Below are 24,599 nucleotides of genomic sequence, written 5' to 3'. Positions count from 1 at the left end.
CTACCCACTGTGGCCATACCATCCATCCTTCATAGCAAGTTGCTGAGCATGTATGAGGCAGGAGAATGCCACAGCGGAGAGTCCAGGAGTTGGGGTTTTAGGCTCAGTGACAGTGTACATGCATGTATCTGTATGTGTGGTAACCTTTCAGCTGCTTAGGAAATGTCATTTGTCTGTGTGATTACATGTCTACTGATTGTGTGTCTACGTGACTATGGGGCGACATAATCTGAATAAGTGTGGGGCATTCCAAGTGTGTCGGATGGGTATAGTTACGTTTGTGGTTAGGAAGGCTCTAAGATGTAAAAATGTGGGAGTGTAAGTGTGAGCTTTAGTGTGGCGTTGGAGAGTTTGTATAGTTAGGTATGTGCATATTGGAGATGTGGTAGAAACAGGTACCACATATTCACAAGGACCATTACCCATCTGCATCCAAGGTACTCACGTCCCAAACACTACCCCAGACACACTTCTTAACCAGTGATGCCCCGCCAACCTGGATATGTATAATACGTGCAGTACATATATGCAGTATATACTGCATAGACTGGTGGGATATAGATGATAGATAGATAGATAGTTAGATAGATAGATAGATAGATAGATAGATAGATAGATAGATAGATATAGAAATATTACACAGACTACAGGATGTATGTGTTTTGAGTGTGGTTAGGTATAAGTTTCAGGAGGTTGGTATGGTTCTAACATATGCCGATGTATAGGGAGTGTCACAGGGCTGTACAGTATGAGTATGTGCCCACTGGATATACATATGCACTTGGGCATGTGTGTGTTGGAGGAAGTGGGGGAGGATGTTTTCAGTGGGTGGAGTGCATATGTAGTGAGTGGAGAAAATGAGCAGGGTTGACTCAGCCTGTGACAGGGTAGTGGGATGGTTAGCTTTGCCTTGAACAACATGTTAGGTGTACATCATGTGCCATATGTGTTAGGTCCAAGGGGTTGGTGCATGTGTGCTGGGTGTGCACTGGGTGTATTTGAAGTGCATGTGTATTGGTAGAAGGGAGTGTTGGGTGTGTATTGTGAGTGCATGTTGGGTGTTTGTAAGGAGTTGGTGTGTGCATGCTGGGTGCTTATTGTGTATGTGTTGGGTGTGGGAAGATACTGTGTGTGCTAAGCATTCATGTACATCTGTTGGGTGTAAGAGGTTGGTCCCTTATGTGCTCAGTGTGCTGTCCATAATGACCGACCTGGCAGCTTCCTGGCAGCCTAGGAATGGTCAGGACAGAGACAGTCATCCCACTGACAAGAGGGCGTGAGTCTGGAAGGAATGTCCCTTCTGTGGACTTAAGGTCCACTGGATCCAGTAGTGGCTGGGGTACTCTCAGCCTGCTTCTTCAGCAAGAGGCTCCATCTGGGCATAGGTTGTGGGGTGTGGATGGGCCACCACAGGTCGCAAGATGATGGCTCCTCACTTCCCCAGGGGGCTCAGTAACTACAAGAAGTAGATTACTCTGTTTCTTTATGTAAATAGATTGTCATGAGAAATGTCTCAGAGCAATAGAAGAGGACTCCCAGTCAGCTGGAGGAGACCGTCATCTGGCCCATTTCTGCCATACAAGAGAGAGTGCTGAGTTCAGTGTCTAGACTGAGTGAGACCTTGCCAGGCTATCAGCAGGACACTCAGCAGAGAAGAGCTAGAGAGAGCTTAAGGCCCAGCTTGCCCTCGTCTTGGATGAGGTTGTTCATCTCCCTGTTTCTCAGGTTCCCACTGGGGTTGTTGAAAAGATCATGAATAATTAGGATTGTTAAGTGTAGTGTGATAAAAATAAAATCTCCCAGGATGGCACAGTACACCATGCCCATCCTTTTTCGCAGCAGTATTATAGTCCTTTATGTGAGTTGAGATAAAATGTACCCAGTCAACTATTGGACTAGTCTTCTGCTGTTTGTATTTTATAACCAGAACATCCATTAACTATCTTATTACATAAAACTTTGATCTCCAGGCCCACCGTGGAGAGGTCAGAGGACCATTTGAACCTGTCCCTATGAGTCTGTGTTCATCCATGCCCAGTTAGAACTCTGGAGTCAGAGTTCCCCTGGCTGCTGCAAAGCCAGTTCCCAGGACGTACGTGCCTGAGCCCCCTGTGATGTCATTAGCCTGGCGCATCATTGTCCATGGTTTGCAGGGATGGATCCTGAGCCACAGCCTTTACTCCCTGTAAGAGAGTAGTCCTTTTCTTACCATTAGAGCATGCTTGCCTGTAAGGAATCTAACTCCTTTTGGGATAAAATCAAATCCAGATCCCTCAGGGTTGGCCAGAGGGGGAGGAAACCCCCAAGCTGGGCTCAGTCTAATGAATCTAACACCTGCTGGGAGAGCCACACCTCTCTACGGGTTCATCTGCTGCTTGAAACCATGTCCGCCCCAAGAGGCTCTCCTTCCTAGAAGGAGTTTTGGCAGGGTGGGCTATTTGTCCTTTGTGCCCCAAGATCTGCTCTGCCACTGACTAGATGGCTGAAATGAGCAGGTTACAGCTTTGTGGCTGCTTGTCTGCAGTGTGGGGACAATGACAGCAGTGACCTGTGGAGCCATGGGAGGAAGATGCTTCTGCCTGGAAAGGCTTCAGCATGGCGTCACGTGTGGTAAGAACTGCACATGTGGCTTTTGTTCAGTTCAAAAGCAGTCACCTCTGCAGTCACAGATCCGGGAAGGGGCTCATACCTAGGCCATATTAATAATCTCATAGCTCAAGGCGGGGGGCGGTATAGGGGACTTTCGGGATAGCATTTGAAATGTAAATGAAGAAAATATCTAATTTTTGAAAAAAAAATCTCATAACTCAATGACAAAGAGACAGTGGGCTTTTTAATGGACAAAGGCTTGAGTGGTGTTTCTCTGAGCAGTCATAGAGAAAAAGATGTTTGATGTCATTAACCAGGAAAATAGAAATGGCAATAAGAAGAGGCTTGGTGCTACTTAATGGCAGTAACCAAAACCATGGTTCTCACACGAGGGCTTGGGAGGTGGGGAGACCCAAGGACCATCCCATGGTGATGGTGCCCTGACCTTAGAAAACTAGCTGCAATCCTTCAAGCTAACATACGGTTGGCATCTGTGTGGACTTTCATTCCACTCTGGAAGATACTGAAGGGAAGATGAATATCCACACCATACGTGAATTTTCATGGCCTCCCTGAACATAGCCAAAGTCTAAAGAACAGCCTAGGTGTCCGCCAACAGATGGACAGGTGGACGCCACACAACCGAATACTTCTGTGTTGTTGTTATTGATGTATGAATTTATTTGTGTGTGATGTCGTGAGAGCATGGATGTCACAGAGCACTTGGGGACGTCCAAGAACGGCTTTTGGTAGTCGGTCCTCTCCTCCACTTAAGCATGGGCTCCAGAAATTGAACTCAAGTTGTGTGGCTTGCACAGCAAGCAGCTTTAGCCACTGACTCCTTGCAGGTCCCCAGAGAACAGTGTGAAGCCCTAAAAATGACTCAGGTGCTGTATACACCACAACACAGCACAGAGGAGTCTTAGAAACAGGAAGCTAAGCAAAAGAAGCTGAGCATAAAACCTACATGCTGTGTGATTCAACTTACATGTCAACAAAGAAAAGAAAGGGCCAATCTACAGGAACAGAGAGTCTGGCTGCAGTTTCTGGGGAGGAGAGAGAGAGAGAGAGAGAGAGAGAGCGAGAGAGAGAGAGAGAGAAACAAGGAGTGAGTGACAGCCAGTGGCACAGGGTTTCTTTGGGTGAAAATGTTCTACAAACCATTGTGGTGATGGTTGCCCAGGCGTGAATAGGCTTGACACCCACCGAATTATATGCTTTAAGTGGTGGGTTTTATGGTTGTGTGTGTTCCTTCTCTGAAGAGCTATTGCAAAGCGTTACTGAAGCCTCTGGGTGACCGCAGGGAAACACACCCTGTGTATCTGGCCTCAAGCTTGACCTTTGTGGCTTGGCTTCACAGGGCAGGGGCCAAGGCAGCTCAGCAGCTTCTGAGATGGTGCAAGGGCTGCCCTCAAGCCCAGGCCCAGGGCTGTGGCCACAACACAAGGTAGAACATCAGAGTGGCAGAAGTTTGGGTTCTGAAAGATCATTTGTGACAGTTTTATGTGGGGAGCGAGGTGAGATTGGCCTCAGTGACCTGAGCTCTTCCTGGGTGTGATGAGCCCTATTTCTGATGAGAAATGGCAGCCACGTGCCCTGGTGGTCTCTGATGACTGGCGTGAGCAGAGAGGCACAGGCAATATTCAGTCCTGGCCTACACCTGCGTCATCAGGTTTGTGTTCCGTGACTCAGTCCTCCCGGCGGCAGTGATCGCTGCCGTGGCAATTAGCCAGTGTGTCCTAAGATCGTGGCCTCACCATTCTGCAGGTCCCCGCTGAAAGCCTTGCTGGTTTTAGGGGTGCTGAGTGTTGTGGGAGCTTTGCCAAGCCAGACCGGATAGTGGGAGGGGAGCAGGCTCACAGAGGTGACTAACTACTGTGTCTTGCCTCAGAAGAACCCGTGCAGTAGAGGAGCGGAGTCCAAGGCCAGAGCGCCATCTAGCACTGTGACCATGACAGGAGGGACAACCCTGACAGCATCCACAGCTGCCTCTACTACCTGTCACCCTTATCCAGCTGGATGCTGTTGTTGGAGGAGAGAGAACGGGGCTGGCAGTCTGAGCACAGGGCTGGAAGGGTCAGAGATGAGGTCAGGCAGCCATAACCAATGTGATGCTCAGCCTGGAGCCTGTCTTTGTTGTTTGTGTCTGCAGCGTCCCCACCCCACACCATGCCTCAGACCCTCTGTGGTTGTAAAACAAAGAGCCTTCTCCTTCCCCAGCAGTGGGATGGGACAAGAAGGCTCACTCTGACGGACTGGTTTGTTGCCATCAGCAGGCCGTCCAGGAACACCTGCAGTGCATCTGGTCCATTGCCAGGTCAAGGCCAAGGCTGCCCCGTGTCTGAACCTCTTCCTGAAGCAGCAGGAATGAGCACAGAATCTGGAAGTTACTGTGCTGAGTGTGAGGCTGTGATGGAGGGAGGAGCACGGCTAGGAAGCCCAGGGAAGTCGGGGAGCATCTGAAAGGGGTGGCGATGAGCTGGAGTAGCCCGGTGACGGTGACGTGGCATTCTGAGTGGATGATGGTGGGAGGGGGCACATGGGTCCTGGCAGCCTGGAGCAGACCACCCTTTACTGCTCCTGCCGCCCTGATCTTGTTTTAGTCCTTACACTAAATCTACTGCAGGGAGGGCCATGTCACCTCTGCTGCAGGGCAGGGGTCAGGTGACATGCTCAAAACCTGAGCCAGTAAGCATCAGAGCTGGGACTTGAACTTAGATCCCTCGCCCAGCCCCCACCCGGGTGCCTCGGGAATGTGCTCCAGTGTTTGAGGCTGATGGGTGTTGAGGGTGCATTTGCCCCTTTCCAGGGCTACAGGGCTATGGTATAGCCACTGCCCTCCTCGTCTGTCATCACCGTTTAATGAAACCTGCCACTCTGTCTCCCTGATGCCTCTGTCATCACTGGCCACCGTGTGTGAAACAGGATCCCAGTGAGCTCATCCTTGCGAGCAGGCATCCATGACCTTCATTCAGTTCATCCAGGGAGTAACCTATGGGTCCCCAGTAGACGCATGCAGCTGCTGGCACCGGGGGCTCCATCCCAAGCCATTTCCCCATCGTTTCTCTAACCGTCAGCTCCTCCTGGAAGTCACCATACTGTCCTCATGTTTTTATGAAAAACTTTAGTGGAAGACCCTGTGCCCCTGTCACATAGGAGTGAGTGTCCCATCCAGACATGACTCAGACCTTCCTACCGACACAAGGAGAGTAGGCACGTCCTGTAACCCAGGGTTTTGTGCTGAACTAAGAGACAGGTCTAGAATTGCAACTTCAAACAATCCATAAAGGGCGGCACTGACCGCTAGCTTTTTGCAGCAGAGTGTAGTATGAAATGGGAGACAGTGAGAATAATGTTTGAAGAAAGTAGAGCATGGCGAGGGAAAGGTCACCCCTAAGGACACCACTCACACTTGACCACTGTGATCATTTTGGAGGGGTTTCCAGGCCTTTCTCTGTCATGTGATAAATGCTCTAAAGGGAGCCATGCTGAGCTTGCTTTTCACAGTGTATTTTGGACATCTAACCTTGAACAGTTGGCTGGGGTGAGGGTGGGGGGCATGAAAGAGTGAATGAATTCCAGTTGGCCCTACTATGCCACCAGCTAGCCAGACCTGGGAATCACCTAGCTTGCCTTTCCCATGTCTCCAGGCACCCAGCTCCCTTCAAATCTCTGCCTCCCTCAGCCTTGGACCTCAGGTTCTATATCTGTGCTGAGGACTGTGGGTAGTATAGTACTTCAGCTGTGGTGCTGTCTCTTCACAAAGCACTGAGGTATCTCATCCCTGCCACTCTCACAACGGAGCAGGCATGCCGGAGGCCAGAGTTAGATGGTTTGTACCAATCACAGCCTTAGAGGGGCACCAGAATCTACTGAAGCCTGAGTTAGACAGCGGGATATCAGAATCAGAATCCAGACACGGGTGACTCAGAGATCAGTATTTCGTCCACCAGGATGAACATGTGGGAGGAGGAAGGTCCTGCCTGGGACCGCAAGGGTGCATATACTGCCAAATCTAGGGGACAGAGAAAGCCTTGGTAAGCCTTTGGGCTGCTGGGGTGTCCCCACCTATCACATGAGCGCCTCTGGAGGCCCAGCTAAACCTGACAGATTTCCTGGGCTGAGATAGACTTAGGTGGCTCAGGACTTTATCCCTAAAGGTACCTGCTGTGACATCCCTATTGCTGCTGAGCCCTGACACTTAAGGGTATTCCAGGATGAGGGAACAGTGTTGTGAAAGTGAAGTTAGGTTGTCTCTGTAGGCTAATGGACTAGCAAGCCTGTGGGGGGTGGGGGCAGGGGCAGGCTATGTTTCTATTCTAAGCCTAAGGTGGGTTTTTAACAGTGACAACAGCAGCAATCAGTCTCAGAATCCCTGACCATGGGGTAGATGCTGGGCATGAAAGGTGATGGGTAGAGCAGAATTCAGTAGATCAGAACAGCAACAGGGAAGCTAGCAGGAGAGTGGGGCGGGGTATATGGAGGAGAGGAGGCCTCCCTAGTTTGGATTCTGGACTATAGTTTCCTCCTGGATCAAGCTGCAGACGCCACTTTCTATCCTCAGCCCTGTTGGCAGTCTCAGGGTCCTGCCTGGGCCCAAGTGCTAAGCAGCAGTTTCTTTTCTTTGAACTCTGGGTACCCAGGTCACAGCTGAGCGGCTCAGTGCAGAGGCATCTTTCTCTTTTTGTCCTCCTCTGTGTTTGAAGCCAAAGCTTAAGTTTTAATTTCACATTATTCCTGACATAATGCTAATGAGTTCCAGCCGTCCCCTGAGTTGGGGTAGTGAGGTTCCGCTGAGCCAGGCAGCTGGGCAGCTGGCTTCTCAGAAAGTACTTCATGTCTCTGGAGCGCAGAGGAGCGTGGCGCAGCGGGCGCTTCCTCTCAGGGACTTGCTTATCACATAGACACACTTCTTTGGTTTTCATTGCTGGTGCTCCGGCGTGGTGACAGCCGTGTGTATCTCTCTGGCCCGAAAGAGGAAGCACCCATGAGATAGTGGAAAACCCAGGCCTTTATAGTGCCCCAGCCTGGGCTGGACTACACTGCTAGAGAATTGTGGTTTTAGGAGTGCTCGATATGGCGATATGTCCGTGACCACATTTTCTGGTGAGTTAGTAACTGCTCTCACTCTAGCCATGTCTTTACTGTGGTCCGTGTTTCCTCAATCCCTGTAACACTTTGATTCAGTACAGAGTAAGCACCCTAGTGTTGGGCATCCTTGGATGTCTCATCTAAGAAGAGTAGTACTGGGGCCCCTCCATCTAGGGGAGTGTGGAGATCAGCCAAGCAGGCATAGACAGGGCTGCTGAGCCTGACTGTGGGTGCCAGTGATGTCTTCCTTCTTGTCTGTGTTTCTCCGTGTTACTTACATCAGAGCTCATTCTGAAGCCCACAGCTAGAATGTGAGGAGAATACATTTAACTTTTAAGTTTGCTGCAGCACGGGCATCTGTGCCAGGGAGCCCACCCCCAGAAGCCCACAGAACAGCACCTAGCAGTCTCCACATTCTCTCAGTTCTGGGACATGCAGTCTTATATGTAGAACTGAAGGACCCTCAGTCTCTTAACACTGACCCCCACCTAAGCCATGCTGCCCCATTTCTGGTCGATGTCCACTTGTCCCCTGTTCCATCTGATCAAGTCTGTCCTGGTTCCAAAAATCTGTCTTCCCAACTGGTAGGAAACAGACTTCCTTGAGACATGCAGAAACTACCAAAAGGCCAGTCAGGCTAGGTAGAGTCCTATCAGCACCCCTAGGGTTTGGCTTCCCCACTAAGGAGATTCTCCATTTGTCCTGGCCAGAGCACTGTTTGAGAGCTGGAAGTTTTGGGGGACTTTGCTCTTTCCCCCTCATGCTCGCTCCTGGACTAACTTGGGAAACCATCACTGGACAAACTACCTCCCGACTCTGCCCTGGAATCTGGCTGTAGATGAGGAAGGGGGAAGGGCTTCCTTGGGTCACGTTTGCTCCTTGTTTTTATTTAGTCTTTAACAGTATTCACACACACGGGGAACCACCCTGGACACTCTTGTGTGGGTTAATGGCAGAAGCATCGTTTGAATATTAACTACATGACTCACACATACAGGCTGCAGAGTTCTTTCCACTTGGTCCTGAGCTTGCTCAGAGTCCTCTCCACTCTGTCGCCTTTAAGTACTTACAGTTCTCTCTGTTCCACACACACCCACTCTACAGATGCGAACTGAGTGAGACCTAGTGGGGAAAGGCACTTCCCAGGGGACCTGGCCTAGTGACGGGCTTCTGAATGGTAACAGGGTGTCACTGTGGACACTGGAGAATGGGCCATATGCAGAACCATTGACAGCAGACCCCTCTTGACTACTGTGAGCGTCCCTAAGAAGAGGCTACCCCTTAGAGATACCTGGGGTCTAAAGAAAGGGTACACTTGGGAGTACAGGAATATATATAGCCTTGGGACCCAGCTATACTAGTGGGTGTCTGGATGCTGGTGTGTCATTGGGGAAGCATTGTCTCTAGGAGGCATGGCTTTCTTCGAGAGCACATGTACTGGCTATTCTGAGGCTACCCTTATTCCACACGTGTGTCAGTTTCTGCATGTATTGTGTTGCACACAGGCTACAAGTCAGTGAGTATCTCTAGAGCTGGTAGACTTGGCGTGTTTGTGTAGGTAGTAGTATCTGAGGCTTGTGTATCTTTGGGTATATGTACAATCATGTGTGTGTTGTCCTGAATGTCATGAGTTGTAGGGTGTCTGTGTGTGTGTGTGTTGGGGGGGGGTGGTGTAGAATATGTATGCAGGGCTTATGTATGAGAGAGCATATCTAGGTCTTGGTGTGTATGTAAGAGTGTGCTGGTGTCCTGGGTCTGTCTTTGACATACTGCTGGGTTGAGAGGAAAAGAGTCCCTTTTAGGGTACATATGTATGTGTGTCTGTGATTCTAGGTCTCTGTCTGGTGGCCTGGTGTGCATGTGTCAGAGAAAAAGCTATTCCCCTGCCTCCCCTCTCTCGAAACCCTGGCCCCAGCCAAGCTGCTCTGTATACCCCTGAAAGGCAGAGCATCTTAGTCCTTGCTGGCTGACAAACAAGTTTCTAGGCTTCTCTCAACTACTAGGAATAGAAACCTGTTTCGTTTGTGGACAAGGCTTTGGGCCAAGGTGGGCCTGCTCCAGAGTGGTCAGTGTGGTCCTGGTAAGGAAAGGTTCAGGCACCGCATCCTCAGAACCGTCTTCCCGAGTCAGGCATGACTCCTTTGTCCCCTCTCCCCTGCTGTGCTCTGTGCCTGCCACTACCACAGTCTGTCAGCTTCTCTGGGTGGTGTCAAGGGCTCCTGGTACCTGGGTTAGCAAGAGGAGATTGCCACACTGGCCTGCCGGGCATGAGAGTGTGCCTCACAGTGCAAAGCTTGGCACGGGGCGAACCTCAACCTCACCCTTACTGAGCTCAAGGACTCTCACCTGCTCTGGGCCCCAGTCTCTACCTTTAATGGAGACAGGAGCTCTGTCTACCTAATGGGATTGGGGAGACAATGTTTAGGGAGTTTGGTCTGGTCGCAGGTGCGTAGCAAATGTGACAGCTGCAGCAGGGCAGAGTCCCCTACTGCATACAGCTGCCTACTTATTCTTTGTGCCCTAAGTTGGACTAGACCCTCCTCCAGAGGCCTCATAGTCTAGAGGCAGAGTCCTGACCAGTGTCCTTCAGCCCCACTTCTCCAGGCCTTCTTTGTCTCTTCCCGTCATGCCTTGGCCATCCCCCAGAGGACTGGCAAAGCCTGGGGCTCTGGAGAACCCCGTGAAAGCCACAAGGGGATCGATCATAGGCTGGTACGCTCACTCGGGGCCAGCCTGAGTCTCTCCCAGGATGAGGGGCTGAGGAGTGGCCCTCAATTCCCGGATGGCTGGCCTTTCAGGCTGGCCAAGCACAGCATTGTTTGACATCTTGGGAAAGAATCTGGCACCGCACACTTCTCCCATCTAAATCATTGTAAAGTAACTTAAAAGTTTGTACAAAAATGAGAAGTTGATCTCTGAATGGCCTGCCAGGCTATTGTAACCCAATATATTTTACCCTTAAACCAGAAATGTGTTTGTTTAGAAGCAAGTCACTGGCAAATGCCAAATCTGGAGGCATTTCCTCCCCTGCCCTGCCTCACGCCTCATTCCCCCAAACCTCTTCTTTATTCTCTGCATCCAGCTTCTTCATTAGGGCCTGAGAAACTGGGCCTTCCTTCCTCTTGGGGCGTGTGAGCCACAGGGAGGAAACTTGACATTCATTAGGCACCAACTGTGTGCCAGGTCTATCTATGCATTTACTCCTCAGAGCTGTTCACAGTAGTTCCGTTTAGAGAGGAGAAAAATGAGGACAGGGATGGGATATGATTTGCCCCAGTTGATGCTCCTATGTGAGTTTCTGCATGGTGTCATCCTACACCTTACGTGTGAAACAGAGCCCTTGATTCTTCTCCAGGGACCAGAGGGAAAGACATCGTCACCAGAGCCAACTGTGTCCGCCACCCAGAAGGTTCTCTCTACATGATCTCAGCCCTTACCGTGAGCAAAAGGCTCAGAAGGCAGCTTGCTGAGAACCTAACCAGTCCTGGGGATGCTAAGCCTAACCCAGGCCTAAGAGGTCCTAGGCTTTGACTAACCCCCCTTCCCACCCAGAACTGGAAGGGTCTCTGGGCTGAGCCTGCAGGGGAAGATGCTACCCCTCCCTGGCTCCAGCAATGGCTCCCCTGTCTTTCATCTCCTGCCCTCCGTACTGTGAGCTGCACGCAGCAGTAATGGATTGCAGTGGACTTTTTTCAATTAGGCTGATTTTCCCCTGCCTGTTACTATAAAACTCCAGATGGTCCGGGGCTTCACGGTTCCTGGGGTATTTTCCCCCATTATTTTAATCTTCTTTCGTAACGCGCCCCACATGTGGGAACAGGGCCTTTCAAGGCTCTGCACTCCACTCTGTGGATCAGCCCTGCTCTCCTCTCCACTAGGCTGCCTGGGTTTCCCTTTCTGTGTGGAGGCACCACAGAGAGCTGTTCCCACCATCAGCCCCGGCCTGGATTTGCTGAGAATCACAACCTATGTTGGGCCCAGATTGAAATCACAGGAGTAATGGCCTGGTTTAGGTGTTCTGAGTAACCCAAGGCACTGGACTAAGAGTTCAGGGGTGTGTAGCCACGTCAGTCAGACTCCAGGCCAGCTCTGATTGGCTATGTGAGCGTGTTGACATCACCCTTCTGATCCTCACTTCTGTCATCTGCAGGGTGAGGCTGGGAAGTGACTTCCCCAGCAGGGTGTATTGCCTTGATTCGGTGAAACACAGCACAGCCAGTGGTAGGTGTGTGAGGGGCATCGCCAGACACATGGTATTTTCCATTCACTCTAAGAATGTATTTCAGTATTGATAGACACCTGTCTTGACATGTTTTTGGGACTATTAGACACCCAAGGTAGCTTTCCCCCAAAAGTCACCTTGTCTATTCCCATGTGTGTGAGCCTTTGCTTCAGGCTAGATGAACCAGGAATATATCTGGTTAGTTGAACAATGTATTTAAATTTACCCCAAGCAAGAAGTGTCCATGGAACTGTCTGAAGGCCACTGATGGCATCAAGACCAGGCCCACAGGATGCTACACGCACGCTTTGGTTCACAAACAGCACCCTTCCCATGTGCCCAGGAGATGTCTGGGCTCTGGACAGGTAAAATGAATTCACCTGAGAGTGTTCCCTCGGGGTGCATAGAGGATGGACTGGTACCACACTGTACAAGATGCTGGAGCACAGTGGTATGCGAGCTGACGAGTCTGTCAAGGATCACCGGGGCCAGCTCACACTGGCCAGAAGGCAGAGGGAAATGTGTAATAAAGTGTGAGAGAGCCGAGCCCAGTTGTAGCAAGGAAGGATAAGGACATCCTTATCTCGATGCCAAGTCCTCATTCTGGGTGCCACATGGGAATGGACTGGGAAGAGGCAGGCAGCTCTGTGGTACCCAGGCGAGTCATGCTACAAAGGGTAGAGAAAGTATGAAGAGGTATTGGCGAGATGGGTACCTCCAAGGGCTGGTGGCAGAAGGAAGGAAGAAGGAAGCAGGTTCCTAGCTTGGCATCTGGGTAGAAGGTGGTCCCATCAGCAGAAGTCATGCTGGAACACCCCAGGTGAGCCGCCTGCTGTCATGTTATCTATGGCAGTAATAGTACAAGAGTGTTGTGTAAAGTTTTCCAGGATCCCAATGCCAGAGCTCAGTGCTCCGCTGTGTGTGTGATCAGAGGCAGCTCCCAGCTCCAGTTTCTGCCTTCCCTCTGCTTTCCATGATGCTGGCTCAGTGGTTCTCTAGAATCCCCATGCCCCTGCAGCTCGAACCGCCAGTGCTTGCGCCTGCTCTCCCTGAGAGTCTTGGCACCTCATTTGTCAAAAACCTAGGCATCAGGGCTCAGCCCTTAGGAAGGGTTTGGCAATCCCCAGCCCTGCAACTGAAAGGGCCCCCACATTCTGCCCCTTAGAGCTCTCAGCAGCTGCTGCTCTATGTGGGACAGTAAGGCATTTTGGGCCTTTGTTATTGGAAGATGGAGTATGGTGAGGGAGTTAGCCAGGTGTGGGATACAGGGGTTGAGGAGTATGAAGAGGAAAGGGTAGGAGACACCGACAGACAGACGGCCGGACACGCGTGTACATGTGCACACACAGCTCTATTAGAGGTGTCGCAGGCCAGAGACTGCCTCAGGACATCCGCCACTTAGCCTGCTCTGGGACCTTAAGCAGCAGTGACAGTGACAAGATCAGAACTTGCTGTGTGTTATTTCACGTAGGACTCCCACCGGGTAAAGTTAGTGCCATTCCCCTGGTTTGCAGGTAAACTGAGACCCACCAAGGAACTTGCCTGGGATCACTCAGGAAGTGAGCAGCCAACAGTTGCCAGGATAGCCTGTAACAGAGGCCGATTCTCTAATCAGTGTGCTCTATGCCGCTGAGCCTCCACCCCTCATCTAGCTAGGCAGTTATACATACCCAGAAGACTGTGGGGACAGCACCAGGCCCATTGGAACCAGACACAAGTGTTGACCTGACGGTCACTCTCAGCATCTTCTCCATCTCTGACCACATCTGACAGGCCACTCCCAGGACACAAACCCTTCCACCACAGTTGCAAGTGGAGTTGGAAAGGCTCCTCCTAGGAGGTGTTGCCTAAGCAACAGAAACGTGTATTTGCTAAGGGGAAAGGAAGGAAAGGGCCTTCAAGGCCTCGTGAACATTAAGAAAAGGCCTTCCGGATGGAGACTCCTGGCAAGTTCTGAGTCATCTCTCCACAGCTGATGTGTGGGCAGTATGGGGTGGGAGAGACGTTTGGGGTCATCCTGGAAGACATAGATCCTGAATTTCTGAAAAATGTATACATTAAATTGTCAGAGTGGGAAGGGAAGACTTCCCAGGAGAGGTGTGGACTGAACAAAGGCACGGATGGGGAAACAGGTGTTCTGAAGCCCAGACAAGGATCCATAGATTCCTGGCGGGAGTGATCCCCAGAGTCTGACAGACTCGCAAAGTCAGAGAAACCACGCAGCTGGGAGTTACTGATCTCCAACAGCCTTCCCCCTAAACCAGTCAGCTAGGAGCTGAGGGCCAAAGTGGATGGTGAGAAAAGCCCTGTTTCTGCCCGGGGTCCTTCATCCCATCGCGGTGGACTTGGCACAAGATCATTGCTAGTGAGCAGGGAGAGTCAGTACTACTTAATATTCCACATTCAAGATTTCCTTTGTTCTGATAAAGCAACAGACGCCATAACTAGAGACCCAGGTTGACCCGGCAGTGGTACGCACTATGACCCACGTGGTATCTATAAAGAGCCATTGTCTCTGACCCTTGTCATCGTGGCTGTACAGGAAGTTCTGCCATGGCCTCTGCTCTTGACGGGCCTCAGTGGTCCTCTGTAATGGAAACGACGGCCTCCTCTCTGCCTCTTCTCCAAGTCTGACTTGCCATTAGCAGCTAAAGGTGGCTTCTTACATGTATATATACCTGGCACTGTCCCCATTCCTCCAGGTCCCTTCTGATTCTCATAATTCACATATGACTCTGTCCCCCTAGTTCCCAGAGGATGTGTCTGGCCCGCCCCCCCCCCCCCCATTTCCAGAGTATACATCTGATCAGCCCTTCCATGATCCCCACGGTCCCTAGTATGAACAGCTTCTATCTGAGCTGCAGAGCAGCCTAACTCTGACCCCATAACACGATCTTCCACCAGCATTCCCCAGGGCACAATTTACACAAGTGCAGAGGGGCCCCATGGGGGACCTGTGCCCTTTGAATGTGCTGGAGCCTCAGACTACCCGTTGTTGCCCACTGTCCTGTCAGCCCCCTGTAGACTGAGCTCTGCTGTCATGGTAATAGGTTCTCAGAAGCATGGTGAGATGAGTGAAGACGTGGGTGCTGCTCGTATGACCAGATACTGTGTCTTCCACACACCTTTCCATCTCTCCATGCTTGGGACAGTCCTCACTCTCTCTCAGGCTGGCTGAAGGGACCAGTCTGTGCTGCCATAGCCTACAACTCTCTTGCTCTGAAAGTATGGCTATGATGCTTTCTGATGACATGTATATCTCCTGTGTGGTCTTGTCCTCCTAGAGGGCAGTCAGTACCCATGTCTGAGTTGCCTTGACATCCTGGTTAACCCAGCCTAAGATGGAGCTACTCCATCCAAATGAATGTCCCCAAGCTAGAAATTACCAGGCATACAGAGCCTCCCTAGATTAAGCTGCCTAGTGCTATAGAAATAAGGACCTAAGCCAGATGGACCATAGGATGTTAACTCTGCCCCTAGGCTTTTCCAGACATGCCCCCAAACATGCTATCAGGCACTGCACCTTTAAAGTTGCAAAGGCATTAAAGAATAACGGGCAGCTCAGGGGAGAGGGAGACCACAGAACCTGCAGCAACCGCCTTCCCTTGAGGAGGAGCCTAGAGAAAGAGTACAGAAGAGCTGTTTTCAAGCCTAGCCCTCAGGAAACATGGCCCTCTTTGTCCCCAGCTACTTGTCTGCACAGGGGGACCTTGTGCAGAGGGCTGGAGTCACATCAGTTCTAACCTGGGTTAGGTGCTCATGGCTAGAATGTCAACCCTGGACTTTCAGGAGAAACCCAACGGCCCGCATCCCTTCATCCTCAGTAGTCACTGAAAATCAGCAAGCATAATCATCCTACCTAGGCTTTGACATCACATCTGGCCTGGCCTGTACCTTGTCTTCGCTGTGTCATGTGACCTTGGTTGGGCAGGTCACTTCACTTTACCGATGTTTTGGGAGACAAGGACATTGATGTCACGTGCTTCCGAGGTTTGTAACTAAACACCAGCACCATGCTGGAGCAGCAGGTTGCGGCCACTGTGGACCCCCACCATACCCTGAAGGACACATAGCGGGAAGGCTAGCAGGCTGGCATGGGCTGGCAGTAGGTGACTCCACACTAAAGGCTGGAGTCTGTGGCTTCACCCACCCAGACAGCCAGCCTCTGAGTTGGACTTTGGAGGCTGAGCAGGAGGATGTTGGATGGTCAGGAGAAATGTCCTTCCTTGCTGAGGGACATGCGTGAACAGAAGCTGAAAACTGCCTTCTGCTAGAGGAGGCCAGGCAGAGAGGCAGGCAAGTGGGAGAATGTCACAGGAATAGGATGCTAGGTGGCAGGTCTGTGAGGAGGGAGACCGCTGGATTCTATTGGTGTGTCAGGGCTCCAGGGCAGCTGTCTGGAGAGCAGGGCAGGAGGCATGGAGGACACACACATAAGCCAAAGGTATAGAAGGGAGGTCCAGAGTCAGCAGAGGATGTGGGGACACACAGTTGAGGCTATGGAGGGTGGGCAGGGTGGGCAGGGGCCACAATCTCTTCCTGTCCTTTCTCTGACTCATTTCTTCACACACTCACTGCCAGGAACCTAACAGCCGTACTGTGTCTACTACATGTCCAGTACCTAGCAAGCAGCCCACTTGATGGTGGGCATAGGACAGCTAAATGACATGTGACCCCGTGACACACACATGTGGCTACTGACCAGTCTCACAACAGTTATAAAGGATGGCACCCATTGCCATTCATTGCCCTCCTTGTACGCCCCTGATGGACGTACTGATGGATAGCCACAGCCTCACCTTTAGAGAGGTACAGATACATCAAGGGCTCAGGGCACCCCAGAGCCTCTCAGGGATGGAGCCCTTCCAGTCCAGGCTGGGCTCCCACTTTCTGGGGTTCTATGCTTAGACACAGTTTGCCTTGGAGTTGCTAACGGGGTGCACAACTGGCTAGTGTATGGGTTGTTACTCCCAAGGTCAAAAGCAGAAAGGTCATCCTGTCCCCCTAGCAGTTTCTAAGTCCGGCCACTTTCTTATCCCTGAACACTTCTCAGGGACAATGTTCCCAGAGGCTTAGGGAAGACAGCAGGTCATTGGTCTGGGCCAGGTATGCGTAGGGGGTGCTGATGAGGGGTGGGTGGGCCCTCGGGGCTGAGGGCACCCCTCATCAGCCTCTCCTGCAGTTCGAAGGCTGCAGTAAAGCCTTTTCCCGTCTGGAGAACCTGAAGATCCATCTGCGGAGCCACACAGGCGAGAAACCATACTTGTGCCAGCACCCAGGCTGCCAGAAGGCCTTCAGCAACTCCAGCGACCGTGCCAAGCACCAACGCACCCACCTCGACACGGTAGGTAGGCCTGAATGTGGAGGCCGGGGTGGAACAGGGCTGCACACAGACCCTACTCTCCCAGCAGAGTCTCTGCCTGGACCCACAGGCTCTGCCACACAGGGCAGGAGTGGGTGGGGCATGCTCTTTGTATTGTAGGATAATTAGTAGGCCCCCTTTCCACTAAGTAGATAGGTTTTTTCCCCATCATCCTCCAGTTGTAGCAAACACAAATAACTTGGGTATGGCCATATGTTCTCAGGGAGGATGTAAGATGGGCAGACTAAACTTAACAAGCACCTCCAGTTGAGATTGCCCTCCTTGGCCCACGGGGACCAGCCCAGGCCCCAGCCAGGGCCTTTATGGGGAATTGGGTGTTCTCACTCAATCCCACATGCTTTCTTTGGAAGGCCAGCTACTCTACATCCTGAGCAGGCCACTTCCTGCTCTTCCCACTCCTCATTTGGGGACAATACATATGCTCTCTGAGGCTATCTTTCTCCCTAAAGGAGCTGCAGTTGGTGACACGAGAGATCCAGCCTGACGGTCTAGGGTCTCTTCCCGCCTCCCTGCCCTTGATTATATGTCAGATAGCAGAGACCCACAGCTCTGTTCCAGGTCGCTCCACTCTCTTCCTCTGTACGAGTAAGGACATCAGCAGTTGACACAGCACTTTCAGGAAGTCCCTAAACGGCTACCAAAGTCCCTGACCCATGTGACACAGGAGGGAAGTGGGCTTAGGGGTCCTGTGCATGCTCACGATGGCATGGCTGACTCTGGCAGAGGTGACAGACACCGTGTTCATGCCAGTCTCACAGGGAAAGTGGTGTGTGTTGGGAAGATCCCAACCCTCTGTACAGTACAAGGCTGGAGTCTGCTGGAAGAACCCACGTTTGGACTTCAGAGCAGTTCTCTGCTGTGCTGCGTATGTTTGGGTGGCTGGGATGGGGCTTGACTCTACACTGTAGATAAACCTATCCCGTCCAGTACACAGATGAGGGAATGGGGGCCTGAGGGGTTAACTGACCTATTCTTGAAACTTGGAAGACATAAAACGGTAGAAGTTAAACCTGAGAAGACTCAGCCCTCCAGTCCCAGCCCTGTACCTCACAGCTGGGAACCCAGTGAGAGGAAAACTCACAGGAAATTTTGAAGGCAGGCCAGACCCTGGACTGTGCCTCCTCTCTCTTCCAGCCCCATAGTGTCACACACCTGTCCCAGTTCAGGCGAAGCTGAGACCTGAGTCAGATCATTTCTGTGTCTGTGGCAGACAAGATGCAGTTGGCCGGGCCCAGGGTTCTTTTTTGGAAAAGCTTGAAGGGCTGTGTCTAAGCAGAAGGGACAGAGTAGCAAGGAAGAGTCTTTGTCCCCAACTCAAACTCAGCTTCCCTCCTCTTAGAGAGAGATGTCAGTGGCTGAGACCTGAAGTGATCTGTAGCTCTTCCAAGCCTCTCTCCTTGGTCACCTCAGCCTTGGGGTCTTTGGCACTTGCTCTTGAGAGATGTAACATATATTGCATCACCCCTAGATTTGTCTTGAAGCCACAGTGAGCCTCTGCCCAGGCCTGGGACATGTCCCCATGACCTCTCTAGTTTCCGGTTCCTTCCTCATCCCTGCCCTTACAGTAATTCCCAGCCCTGCTTGATGAGTGAACATAGCCCCTGAGTGCTAGGCTACGTCAGTTTCACACAAGCCCACAGGATTACCCCAGACCTTCATCTATCTAAGAAGTCTCTGACAGGTCTGAGGGGGAAACCAAACTCCACTCATGCCCAGCTCTCTGCCCAGACAGCACAGGCAGCTCCTTGTTGCTAGACCATGACCTAGCCCACACCCCTCAAGTCAGCAGTGGGTCAGGCTCACACATAGGACCTGTCACAGAGACCCAGCCTCAGTTCCAGCTCTCCCTGGCATCAGAGAGCACAGGGCCCATGGCAGGAATGGAGTTCTCTGGACAGACTGGAGAAGGCAGGCTGCAGCTCTGATTTTGGTACTGCCACTTGTCAGAAAGGTCAGATGAGAACCCCCTCTTACCTCCGGTACCCCAGTTTTCTCAGTGGTAAGAGGTCTGCCTCCTGAGAATAGAGGGTATAGCTAAGGGAAATGATAAGAGGTCTGCATGCAAACCAGGCAGCCCTTTCTTTCCTAGTCTGTTACGTCAGCCAAATTCTGCCACACCAGTATGGGATTAGCCCTGGCAGCCACTGTTCCAGTGTGGGCCTCAGTTTCCCCGTCAGCAGGATGGGCCTCTGTTTGATTGGTCTGTTTGGAGGCCCTGAGAGAAGGTAGTCCCCTAACAGAGAGGCACACACACCTGCTGGCTATGACATCTTCTGTAAAACTGGGACAATTCTCATGGATGGGTATGGGACTCAGAGGGAACCACAAGTGGCCCATGCGTAGCAGTGCTGTGCCCAGGAAGCCTTCAAAGACAGAATGTCTTCCATGTCAAGCTCACAGAGCTCACACAAGCCCAGTCTTGGAGCTTGTATGGGGATTCCGGGCCTAGGGTTTGGCTGGTAGCTTGGGATAGCCACAGGGTTTCCTGAGGGCTCAAGGGAGCTGGGCCCAAGGAATGTTCAATACACGTCAAGCCCTGGAAAAACAAACACGAAGATGGGCCTTGCTGCCCTGTTTCCAAGCGAGTGTGCCTGCCACAGAGAGCTGTTTGTTTGCTTTTTGACCAAAGCGTGTGGATTTGTATCAGCATTCCCAAGGGACAAGGCCTGGGGCCAGCCAGCTCAGGGGCAGGGCAGGGCTCATGGGAGAGTGTCCTGGGGTTGGGTAGGGCTCCTCAGAGAGAGAGAGAGAGAGAGAGAGAGAGAGAGAGAGAGAGGGAGAGAGAGAGTGTGTTAGTGGAGGCTGGGTCTCATGTGAGGGGCTGTGCGAGTGTGTGGGACTCAATGCTGAAGCAAGTGGTGGGGCAGTCCCAGGCAGGCCTCCCTCTCCCTCCCCTGCCTTCCTGTTGGCTTAGTCAGCTTCTCACCACTGTCTCTCTCTTTTTGTTGTTCTCCATTCTTTAACCTGGCAATCTCCGTGGCAGCTCCAAGGTATGGTTATGGTCATCTCTTTCTGCTTCTCCCCACCTGGACAGTGGGCACCTCTCCCAGCTCCCCTGCCTCTGGCTGGGGTGGCATTGCCTTGAAGCTTCTGGGTAGCTCCACTTGGTGTGTCTGACTGGACATGACAGTCCCTGGGGCTTACTCTGAGAGGTACCATTTCCTAAACACACACGCCCGCTCACCCGCACACCAGCGTACACGCACACGCATGCTCGCGCAGACTTCCATCCTCTGCAGTTCCAGGAGGCAGGCCTGAGGGCTATGAAGGCACTCAGTGTGCTTCAACTATAGGAAGCCCTGTGAACTTCCTGCCTCAGTAGTATCTAGGAGCCCCAAGTACTGGCTGCCCCTCAGCTGTGAGATGCATGTGGGCTGTCAGTTGCCCTTCGCTGGTCTTCTGGAACCTGAGCAGAATTAGATGGGTCCCTCACTGGTACCGCGGAGGGACAGTGGAAAGACGGGCAGCACAGGCGGACAGCATGGCCGGTGGGAATCTCAGGTCAATCTAGAAGACAGGATCTGAGCGAGGGTAAAGAGGAGGTGATGTGGGTTGGGTGGGGTAGGAGCAGCATTGTGGGAAATGAGGGAGGACAATGGTAGAAGGGGACCCCAGTCAGTGCCAGGAGCTGACCCAGATCCTGCCTATCAGAGGTCCATGGAGGGGTGCACAGAGGCAGGACCATGTGACAGGAGCGCTAGGACTTAGCATGGGAGGAGATTAGGGTCTGGGAGATGGGAGAACCTGAGGCAGGAATCTAAACAGAAGCAAGGGGCTGGCTTGGGTCCCCTTTGATCTTCCAGGGCAGTGGGATGGTCATAGGAAGTGAGTTTGGCCCATGCCCGTGCAGACAGCACAGCCTTTGGGCCTCCCAGCTTGTGCTCTTTGTGGTCAGATCCCCCAACCCCTAGTTACTGGAGGGAGGACCTTGCTTGCTGTGACCCATAGTACCACTTGGACCTGGACCTGCTGCCTAACAGCAGCCATCCAAGCTGGCCCTGGGATATCCCCTCTTCCTTTCTTCATTCTCCTGCCCAGGACAACTTCTTGTGTGCCCCTGCTCCACATACTGCTTCTGTGCAGCTGTGCTATGACAGCATTTTCATCACAGCCAGTGTGAGCTAGAAAGACCTATAGGGTTCAGTCAGTCCCGCTTTGCAGACTGGCCTGTAGTCCTACATGGTGGCAGAATGGGAACCTGTCACTTTCCCCCCAAGACCAGGTGACCTCCCCTTATCTGTAGCCTTCAGACTGTAGCCTGCCCCTTACCTACCCGCCCCCCCTTCCTGTGGCAGGCCACATAAGGGACCGTCATCTTCAACAGTGGCCTCTTACCTATCCCTCATTCCCCTCTGATGTTACAGAAGCCATATGCTTGTCAGATCCCTGGCTGCTCCAAGCGCTACACGGACCCCAGCTCCCTCCGCAAGCACGTGAAGGCCCACTCAGCCAAAGAGCAGCAGGTGCGTAAGAAGGTAGGTGGCCGCAAGCCCAGTCCCATCTCTGCAGAAACCTCTAATCCCAGCCACTTGTCCAGCATCAGACCAAGTCTCCCATGACTGCATGCACAGCACTCTCTACACAGGTATGCGTGCCCACTTCTCTTCCATCTGTCCATGTCTTTATCCCAACCAGTCAGTATACCAGCCCACAACCCCACCCCTATTACCCCAAGTTGATAAGACATTCACCCACCAACATGCTGGTACCCTTAGCCATGGCACTGATACCCAGCCCTGGGCTAGGCATCACAGGTATAAAATAAAAGATATACCCATTTCCAGTGATGTGAGGCAGACAAGAGGAGGCTCCTTGCCATATGATAACGACGGCAGGGAGGTCATCTCTGGCACAGATAAGGGGCATTGGCCCATCTTCATGAGAACAGAAAGGTCCCAGGTAAAAGCACCAGGGACCATGAAGAGTAGGGGTGTGACTCTACTCTTCATGGTCCCTGCAGAGTCTGCCCCGGCCAGCTTAGTGGCCTATGCTTCTGTGTTTCCTGTTCCTCGGTGGATGGCTGGGCCATAGGTGCCGGTGGGGACTGAGTGACAGGTCACAGATTCACAAACACAGAAGGGGTGGGCAGCTGAGTCAGGTAAGAAGTGTGTGCCTGGCATGACCAGGGCACATGCAGAGCCAGTGTAACTCTATAAATAGGTGGGCAGTCCCACATGCTGGATGCTCTGCCTAAGGTTTGAGCTGTGTCCCAAGGATATTCAATGCCATCTTGAGGGGAAAACAAAACAAAACACCATGGCCTCGAGATGCCTCTGGGGCTGTGTGGAGGAGTGGCATGTTAGAGTGAAATGGAAGGCTAGAGCTCTGCACTGGGAGCAAGGGAACAAGTGGAAATGCCCTGGGATAAAACGATGGAAACCTGGGCTGGCGTGGGGGGTGGGGTGGGGGTGGGGAGAGCATCAGGACCCCAGGGGACACATCGATGATGGTCCATTCCACCAGGACCAAAAACCTAGGAGAATGTTTTGCCTGAGAAAGTCAGCAATACACTGCTGGGGTCTCCAGGTTATAAAGTAAGGAACAGGCCAGCCACCTTGGAGCATCAGCAAAGCATCCTGGCCTACAGCACTCAATCTTCAAGGGCCATGGGAGTCAGGTTTACTCAAACATCAGAGGCTGTGAGAGTGAAGGGACAGGCGGAAGCCAACCAAAGAACACCAGCAAAGTGAGGAGGGCAAGCCCCTTCACTGGCTTAAGCAGTACGAGCAGTGAGCACTGTGGTCCACACACGTGACCTTGAACACACAGAAAATAAAACTGCAAAGCTGTATGCAGACTGGGGGAGCAGACGGCTTCCAGCCCGTGAACAGGCAGATAGAGACGGCACTGGGAGCACAGCAACCCCGTGATGGAAATGGATAGGATCGCAGGGCCAGGGGTATCCATCCTGGAGGCACTGGGGACCCATTTGAAAGGTAGAAGAGAGGAAGGTGGAGTGTGTGCATGCAGCTTAAATGTCATTACATCCTTAACTCACTGAGACCTGGGCTGGGGAGAGGGGGGCACTCAGGACCCCAGGGGACACACCATGGTGGACAAGCCACAAACCCAGTGGCTCTTCAACTCAGTGTATGTGCTATAGCTGTCATCCTGCAAGTGGGCCTTTGCTTATGTCCATTTCAGAGACATGAAAACTGAGTCTCAGGGTGTTAATGAAGTAGCCCAGTCACGCAGCCCAGGACAGACAGCTGGGCTGCCAGATCCTGATACTGCCCTTGGCAGATGGGCCTCAGGGCAGCAAGGGATGGCTCGGGCTTCCGTAGGCTGGAACTAGGTGCCAAGGAGGCTGCTGTCCCAGCACACTGGTGCCTAAGGATCTAAGAATCCTGCCCTGGTTTTCCCAGGCCCATGCTTGGCTCACATTGAGCCCCCAGGGACCTGGGCTGCAGATCTGCAAACTTCCCAATAATAAGCATCCATTAGAGCCATCGGGGATGATGGATCTCTCTGGGTAAGGCGACCCTTGTATTATGACAAGCCCTTGGCAGCCCTGCTGCATTTTGGAGAGAATTAGAAATGCTTTTCTTCCTTAATTCTCCTCTCCTGCTGTTCCTAATCCAATCGACATTGCGGTCTGTAAGAACATGCCTTGGCCCTCTTTTGCCAGAAACTTCTTTTACATGGAAAACAGCTGCTGGGTCAGGCGCTGAGAGCCCAGTGTGAGACTGGCACGCCTTCCCCACCTGGTCAGCCCTCCCTCCACCTGGGAAGGTGGCAAGCCCCTCGGGCCTGACTCTCAGCTGCCCAAAGACACAGGCAAGGCTGTGGCCCCCTCAGCACCTGTTTTGACCTGGTAAAGTGAGCATTTGGACAGAGCCTTGGCTTTTGGCTGCTAAGCTTTGGGATTCCCCTGGAGAAGGGCCACCTCCCATGCAGGTGCCTGTCCCCTTGTCACCCCATGTCTTGAAAGCCCCATCCTCTGTCTGTCTTAGCTCCACTTGGAGACGTATAGATGCTCCAAGGTGTCCCAGGTGTCATGGACCAGATCATCCCCAGCCAAGCTTTGCTGCTAGCCAGACAGCTCTGGTCCACACAGCAATCCACTAGGCCACTACTGTGACCCTGTGGGAGTCATGCAGCTGGAGCCCAGCCAACCCTACCCACGATGCTCTACAAATGATCTTATGGCTCAGCCATCACCTCACTACTGCAATGGTAGAGGCAGTCAGCGCTCCAGAACACAGGCAAGATGTGAGACGCAGAGCAGTTATTAATCCACTGACACACAGGGAATAAGAGGTGGCATGGAGCTGGAGGCCAACCCTGGATTCTTTCCATCGTCCCTCATAGTCA

At 52.2% G+C, this 24,599-nt stretch overlaps 1 protein-coding gene across 2 annotated transcripts in view; it reads left to right on the top strand.

Annotated features, from left to right (window-relative positions):
* Window positions 1–24,599, top strand: part of Glis1 (GLIS family zinc finger 1) — a 195,199-nt gene that overhangs the window by 157,998 nt on the left and 12,602 nt on the right. Inside the window, exons 4-5 of one of the 2 annotated variants that reach the window (XM_085838417.1) lie at window positions 17,085–17,246; window positions 21,650–21,748. In XM_085838417.1, coding sequence (XP_085694543.1) covers window positions 17,085–17,246; window positions 21,650–21,748 — 261 coding nt within the window. Of the gene's footprint in view, window positions 1–17,084; window positions 17,247–21,649; window positions 21,761–24,599 lie in introns of both variants that reach the window. The other variant, XM_029475863.2, reaches the window with a different exon arrangement.

The sequence above is a fragment of the Mus caroli genome, unplaced genomic scaffold (genome assembly GCF_978045245.1).
Source record: "Mus caroli unplaced genomic scaffold, Mus_caroli_1 scaffold_6, whole genome shotgun sequence".
In the NCBI taxonomy this organism is placed as follows: domain Eukaryota; kingdom Metazoa; phylum Chordata; class Mammalia; order Rodentia; family Muridae; genus Mus; species Mus caroli.
Note: the sequence above shows the minus strand (reverse complement) of the source record. Positions and strands in the feature narration are given on the sequence as shown.